The sequence below is a fragment of the Merops nubicus genome, unplaced genomic scaffold (genome assembly GCF_000691845.1).
Source record: "Merops nubicus isolate BGI_N331 unplaced genomic scaffold, ASM69184v1 scaffold22155, whole genome shotgun sequence".
Classification (NCBI taxonomy): domain Eukaryota; kingdom Metazoa; phylum Chordata; class Aves; order Coraciiformes; family Meropidae; genus Merops; species Merops nubicus.
Window position 1 is genome coordinate 1 of NW_008610567.1, and position 7,631 is coordinate 7,631.

At 46.7% G+C, this 7,631-nt stretch overlaps 1 protein-coding gene across 1 annotated transcript in view; it reads left to right on the forward strand.

Moving 5' to 3' along the window:
- Positions 1-106: 106 nt before the first annotated feature.
- The window catches only part of SIN3B (SIN3 transcription regulator family member B), a gene marked incomplete at its 5' end in the record, with an annotated part of 11,954 nt that continues 4,429 nt past the window's right edge, over positions 107-7,631 (forward strand). The window contains 11 exon segments of the mRNA XM_008940964.1: positions 107-260; positions 773-926; positions 2,109-2,372; positions 2,754-2,897; positions 3,133-3,255; positions 4,193-4,282; positions 4,729-4,847; positions 5,578-5,785; positions 6,503-6,619; positions 6,975-7,213; positions 7,475-7,631. Coding sequence (XP_008939212.1) covers positions 107-260; positions 773-926; positions 2,109-2,372; positions 2,754-2,897; positions 3,133-3,255; positions 4,193-4,282; positions 4,729-4,847; positions 5,578-5,785; positions 6,503-6,619; positions 6,975-7,213; positions 7,475-7,631 — 1,769 coding nt within the window.

Sequence of the window (7,631 nt, forward strand, 5' to 3'; positions counted from 1 at the left end):
CCCGCAGCGGTGCCGCCGGGCCCTGCCTTCCCCCGGGCCTCCTCCTCCGGTACCGTGTGCCCTTTCCCGGTGCCGCGAGGCTCCCCCCGGGCCCGCTGACACCCGGGGTCTGTTCCCCCCGTTCTGGGCCTCAGCCTCCTTCTCGCCCCGCAGGTGGAGGATGCGCTTTCCTACCTGGACCAGGTGAAGATCCGCTTTGGCAGCGACCCCGCCACCTACAACGGCTTCCTGGAGATCATGAAGGAGTTCAAGAGCCAGAGGTAGAGCCCAGCCCCGTGCCCAGCACTGCCCCGGGCAGCCCCTCGGCCTCCCCCGTCCCTCCGTCCCCACAGACACACGGGCTGCCCTGCACAGGCACTGGACACTGCAGGTGGAGGGTCTCTGTCCATCCCTTCATTTTCCAGAGAAAAAATCCCCCCAGCAGAAGGCAAATCTATTTTTACTTCCCACTCTGAAATGCAGATTTGGAAAATAAGTGGGGGAGCTGGAGTGCAGAGCCTGCCTGGGAGCTGGCAGCCCTCGAGGTGATGGGTGCTGCCTGTTTTGGGTCCCCTGCCTGCTCGGGGCCCCTCGCTGGGGGGACCACTCCCAGGACGAGGCCGCAGTGTTCCATCCCTCTGCTGGGATTAATTTCTAGGTCTGAAGTTCCCAAACTTGCTTGTTCAAAAGCTGCATCTCTAAGAAGCCAGAGGCTTGGCGTAGCTCTGTCATTTTCGAGGCTTAACTTGTACTTCTGATGCTGACACAAGTAACAAACTCTTCTCCCTTTCAGCATTGACACACCTGGAGTAATCCGACGTGTTTCACAGCTTTTCCACGAGCATCCCGACCTCATCGTAGGATTCAACGCCTTCCTCCCTCTGGGCTACAGGATAGAAATTCCAAAGAATGGGAAGTTAAGTATACAGTCGCCTTTGAATAGTCAGGTAGGTTGCAGAGCTTATATTCTCTAAATAGATTCTGTTATGTGTGTCTCCACACAGATCTTGCCCAGCTGAGGCTAGGTAGGTCTGTGTGTATTGGATGTTGCTGAAGTTTTCACACAGCTTTCAAGGTCTATGATAATGGGATGTTATGTAAATTTAACTATTTATTCCCAAACCAGTGGTTAGTTTTGCTTACACAAGAACGATCATAGAATCATCAAATCATTAAGGTTGGAAAAGGCTTCTAAGACTTCACTGAGTCCAACCATCACCCAACACTACCATGACCACTAAACCGTGTCCCCAAGTGCCACATCCAGATGGTTTTTTTAACCTCTCCAGGGCTGGGGACTCCAGCAGCTCCCTGGGCAGCCTGCTCCAGTGCCTCCCCACTCTGCCAGGAAAGAAATTCTTCCTAATATGCAATCTAAATATATCTATGACAATATCTGTGACATGATGCATGAAGTGCCACTTCAGCTCCAAATACTTCAGTCAGATCTGAACACTGAAATTGTAACTGGTGTGACATACTCATAGAGAATCTGGACACGTGCTGTGTGTGCAGTGACAAATTTCAAACAGAGATTCCTGGAGGAATCACGTTTCCAGTCTGTCACCAGCAAACTGGGGAATGTTTTGGGGCAGTAGGCACAAACCACGCTGGGAGTTGCTGATGTGCTGTGATGGAAGCCATCTGCTGTAGTACCCATGGACACATAGTGGCCTCTGCTTCTCTCTTCTTGTTGTTGTGTCACCTGAATTCTGCTGATAAACTTATGGTTAACTCTCATTAGTAGCAGTAAATAGCTCTGAGATCTCAGTTCCCTTAGATCTCTCTGTTGCTTAGAAATTTAGCACCTTTCAGAGCCTTATGTTTTAATGTCTCTTAAAACTGGCAGTTCCTCTGAAGTAGGACAGTAAGAGGAGCTGCAGTGTGTGTTGTTTGAACTTCCAGTCAGCAGTCAGATGGTTCATGAGCCAGACACGACTTGAGGGACTTTTTTAACTGATGGTGTTAATAAACTAGGTAGGGAAATTTGTTGGCTAATAAAATCGTTTTCCTTTCTTCTTCACGTGGTGATCTTTTTTTAGCTGAACACTTTGAAGCCCCTGATGCCAGGCTGTTGAACTCACACCCCTGTTTCTGTAGAGTCACTCTCTGTGTGTCTCATCCACCAGGTGCCCTCCGAGGCGGTCCCTGGTGCTCTCCCTGGCAGCGGGCTGTTGTTGCATTACTCCCAGGAGAATTCACACAACCACAGCGACTGCTCCGAGGAGTTCAGGCAGCAGCTTCCGTACAAAGAAGATAAATCCCAAATTCCTTTGGAGTCTGACTCTGTAGAGTTCAATAATGCCATCAGTTACGTGAACAAGATCAAAACGCGCTTCCTTGACCATCCAGAAATTTACAGATCCTTTTTAGAAATTCTTCATACTTACCAGGTAAAAAGCCTCCTGCAGAAGGGGTTGTGGGTTTGCAGGGTAGCTGTCAAATGAAACGTCTGCCTCTTGAACAGGCTCAGGCACTTCCCAAGCACTGGCCTCTGTCCAACGATTGCCCCACAGATATTCACATGAAATGACAAAAGTGTGAAAATTGCAGAACTTCCCAGGGTCTGGGGTGTAGAGGGGTTGTATCTAGATCTGTCTTTACTAACTTGTGGTTGATCAGCAACACTGTGTAAAAGGATGTGCAGGAAGAACCCTGGGCTGTCAGGTGTTTCTTTAAGCTTGTGTAACACATTTTTTGGCTGAGCTGATACGTTTTCTTGCAGAGCAGGCTACAGTTCTGACTCTGTGTAACATCTGTGTGTATCTTTGCAGAAGGAGCAGCTGAACACCAAGGGCCGACCCTTCCGAGGCATGTCAGAGGAAGAAGTGTTCACTGAAGTAGCCAATCTGTTCCGGGGACAGGAGGATCTGCTCTCTGAGTTTGGCCAGTTCCTCCCAGAGGCTAAAAGGTCTTTGGTACGTGTCTGCTTAGCACAGGGCAGGGGAGTGAATGCTCTCTGTGTGCAGAGAGCACAAAGAAGCGTTGGGAATGCAGAACATGGGGAAAACACAGCCAGGAGATGAACTTTGCTCCTCTTCATTGTTTGGAATTTTGCAGAACTCCATGCTCTGTGTCCTCTTCAGATTTGCAGATTTTTCTAGTGGCACCAGTTGAGAAAAGAGCTTTGAAACGGTTATTTATTTACATCAGTTCACAGGAAATGGACCATGTGAAGTGAACAGTGTCCAGAAAACTGAACATGAGAAGAATCTGGAGCACAGCAAAAAGAGATCCAGGCCACTGCTCTTGCGTCCTGTTTCTGGCCCAGCAAAGGTACCTTTTAGCAAGGAAAAACTTAGAATAATGTGATACTACTCCTTGTGTTTAGGTAGGTGCTTAGAGAAAGCTGTAATGAGTGGTGTCTGAGGTATGTAGGTGTTAGGTATGAGAAATAAATGTTCAAAGATGTTTTTAAAAGAATAATTACTGTAGAAAAAGGGGAATTTAAAGTCCACTTGAACATGTGTGGTAACGTGTTTAATACTAAATACCAAGTAATTCTGTACTAGGTACTGGCCCTGGAAAGGGACAACTTATTGATTTTGCAAAGAAATCTTGCTTTGGAATTCTTTCTCAAGTGATCCATTTCTTTTAATTGCTTATCATCCAAAGAAGGGCAACAAACCTGGAGAGGGGTCTAGAGCACGAGTCTGGAGAGAAGTGGCTGCGGGACCTGGGGTTGTTGAGTCTGGAGCAAAGGAGGCTCAGGGGAGACCTTCTGGCTCTGCACAGCTCCTGACAGGAGCCTGGAGCCAGGGGGGGGTCGGGCTCTGCTCCCAAGGAACAAGCGACAGGACAAGAGGAAATGGCCTCAAGTTGCCCCAGGGGAGGTTGAGGTTGGCCCTGAGGAACAATTTCTTGCCCTTGAGGGTTGCCCAGGGCAGTGGTGGAGTCCCCACCCCTGGAGGGGTTTCCAAGCCGTGGAGATGTGGTGTGAGGGACACGGGGCAGTGGGGACCTGGCAGTGCTGGGGGATGGTTGGGCTCAGTGATCTTAAAGGTCTGTTCCCACCAGAATGATTCTGTGATTCTTCTTAGCTGGGAGTCATTTGGTGGAGGTTGCTGTGGAGGACTGGGCACAGCAATGCTGGATCACTGTGTAGGAAACAGGAGTTGCTGCTTTTGCAGAGAGCTGCTGTGTGTCAGCAAACTGGGATCTGGTAACATTTGAGTCACAACGTTTTAAGTACAACCACTTGTTCTTTTAACAGAAGAAAATGAAACTGCGAGGTACCAAAGATCTGTCAGTAGCAACAGTGGGAAAATATGGAACACTGCAAGAGTTTTCCTTCTTTGACAAGGTCAGTATTTCACCTGCTCTCACCTTCTGTGGACTCTTTTTCAGCTGTTTGTGTGGTTATTAATTGGTTGGATTTCAGTACAGTTGGTGTGTCAGCACTTAGCAGTTGCCTCACTTTTCAAGTGATAGAGAAAAACACACCAAGAAAAGACAAAATAGACAGGTTTGGAAGTGAACAGAAACTGAGAATTAACTTTTTCCTGCATGCTTGTCTTTCACAGGTATGGGGATTTTTTTTTTCTGTTTTTCAGTGATATCTCCTCATGGTGCCATCTGTAGTTACAAGATTATTGTTAGAAAGTGGCCATTTCTGTGCATATTCTCTTTTTCTGTTGCAGTGTAGACAGAAGTTTGTCACTGTAGCCATGGTTCAGACTACTTAGAATATGAACCACATAAAAATGGTGTTCAGAGGATCTGATCATTTCTCTCCAAACTGTGCTGTAGGTGCGGAGGGTGCTAAAGAGTCAGGAAGTCTATGAAAATTTTCTCCGTTGCATTGCTCTCTTCAACCAGGAGCTGGTCTCTGGCTCTGAGCTGCTCCAGCTAGTTACACCATTTTTAGGGTAAGTCCCTGAGTACCTTCCCTGCCCTATCCTGCTTTCTAGGTATTACTTTGTTACTTTTTAGGAGCGTGAACTTTGTTACTGAAGTTTTGGTTTTAACTTCAGAAATTGCTTCTAAGTAGCCTGCAAGAAATTGAAGGGTAATCCAAAAAAAAAAAGGAGTAATAAAATCTGAACCTTTTAACAGATCCACAAAGCTCTTAAAGAGCATTTGGGGGGCATATTTCCCTCTGTGTATGCAGTTGAAAGCCTCACAAGCAGCAGACTCTGATATTCTACTAAATTTCAGGAGGGAGAGAATCTCATGAATTCTGGAGAGTGGTCTCTGTTCACACTCCCTTTTCTAATCTCTCAAAATATAATATAGGTATAAACATGAAATCTCAGAACAGAGCTGTGAAAAGGATAAACAGCTGGAGCTCTGATGTGAGCTTCTCGTGCTGTTTGGCTTCCAACGGAAGAGGGAGAGTCACGTGGGAAGGATCAGGGACTCCTCAGGCAGTTCAGGGGAGTATTTGTGAAGTGACAAAGGGAAGTTTGTTTCCTGCCTTATGTAAAAAAAAACCCTCTAAAGTAATTCAGAGAGAATGATAATAGACAAAACACTGGTGAAAGATTTCTCACTGCAGTGCTGAGTTTGTTTAGATTTTCTCCCTGGCTTTTTTGACACATTAGCCACCCTAAAACTGTCAGAGTGAATAACAAAATACACTTACTTGTGTTTTTGAAGGAAATTCCCAGAACTCTTTGCACAGTTCAAGTCCTTTCTTGGTGTGAAGGAGCTTTCATTTGCTTCTCCCCTGAGCGACCGATCTGGGGATGGAATGAGTCGGGAAATCGATTACGCGTCCTGCAAGCGCATCGGCTCCAGCTACAGGGCCCTGCCCAAGACCTACCAGCAGCCCAAGTGCAGTGGAAGAACAGCCATTTGCAAGGAGGTACTTTGGGATCAACACCTTCCATCCCTGAATTGCACTTACATGACTTGAAGTGGGGTCGTTAGCACCACAGCTGCTGCACGGGGATTCCCTTCTTTAATGCTGATGAGCCAGATTTGATCTCACGTCAGTGATCCATCCAGTTTGTGGAAATATCTACACACGTTTTACTAATTTTATCTAAACCCATCTCAAATGGCTTTCACTTTAATGTCATTTGAGTCTGTGTGCATACACAAATTTAATTTCAGGCTATTTAATATTCCTTTCTGTCTATAGAAATATTTTCTAGCATTGGACCAATTTGCCCTTTAGAAACAGTTTTTCTGCTGCAAGAGCACTGTGAGCCAGTGTCTCAGGCACTGCTCTCACTGAGAACAGACATCTGCAGCGTAGGTGTTCCCACCTCTCACTGCTGCTGGCTACTCCATCTCCTCTACTTACTGTTGCTGATTACTGCAGAGTGATCTCTGTGGTCTGGGAGATGACAGTGAAGGTGCTTTTGAGCTTTCTGAGGAGGGCCCTGGCACAGTTCCACACAGACCTCTAAAGTTCTGAGAAGCACTCGTGACAGTGACTTGTGAATTAAATCTGAAATTTCCAAAATAAACTCAGGGCAGAACTGTCCAAAAATAAATCAGACAAGGATCAGACCCCATGAGAACAGCTCTGGGTTCATAAGGCTCGTTTCAATGTCATGTCTTTGCCCTGTTGCAGGTGTTAAATGATACCTGGGTTTCATTTCCATCCTGGTCTGAAGACTCCACTTTTGTCAGCTCCAAGAAGACCCCCTACGAGGAGCAGCTGCACCGCTGTGAAGACGAGCGGTTTGAGGTGCCTCTGCCTGGCTGCCTCCTCAGCAAGCCAGACTTCTCACTAGGAGGATTTTAACTGAATTAATTGGTGGTCAATTACTGAAAGTCCTATTAGTGTTTGTTGGTTTGAGCTAGAGTCTGGTGTTTTCCACTTGCTTGGAGGCTAATGGTTCTTTCCAGGCACGAGTCCAGCTCTAAAAAAGCATGTTACGTTCGGGAGAACTGGTGGAGGTTATTTTCCAGTAAGAAGCCTTGCTGGTGCTTCTCAGCTCCACCCAGTGGGACAGGGATGCATGCCACAAATCTGGTACCACTCTTCTCCATTTTTCTGCTCTGCCCATTCTCACACTGTGTCTTTTATCAAATCTTCACAGCTGGATGTTGTCTTGGAGACCAATTTAGCCACGATACGTGTGCTGGAGAGCGTGCAGAAAAAGCTGTCACGACTGACTCAAGAGGATCAAGAGAAATTTCGACTGGATGATTGCTTGGGAGGAACATCAGAAGTGATCCAGCGCAGGGCCATCTATCGCATCTACGGTGATAAAGCACCAGAGATCATTGAAAGTCTGAAGAAAAACCCAGTTACTGCAGTTCCTGTTGTCCTTAAGAGGTAATTCCCCGTCTCCTGTGCTCACCTGGGATCTTTAAGAAACTGATATAGAATTTGTAAAGCATTTTTAAACAGCTGTTTTCTGTATGTTGTCTCAAAGAATAACTCATCTTTGGCAGGGGTGGTGTTGCCTTTATTTCTTCCTTACTTCCAGGAATACTGGAAAGGTTTTGGTGCACCACTGTCGGCTGCGTTAAAAATGTTTTGTGTGTGTTTCTGTGCTTGTCTTTTTGCACTGAAGTAGAATATATGTGTATGCAGGTTGAAAGCAAAAGAGGAGGAGTGGAGGGAGGCCCAGCAGGGCTTCAACAAGATCTGGCGGGAGCAGTATGAGAAAGCCTACCTGAAGTCCCTTGACCACCAGGCTGTCAACTTCAAACAAAATGACACCAAAGCTTTGCGCTCCAAGAGCCTGCTG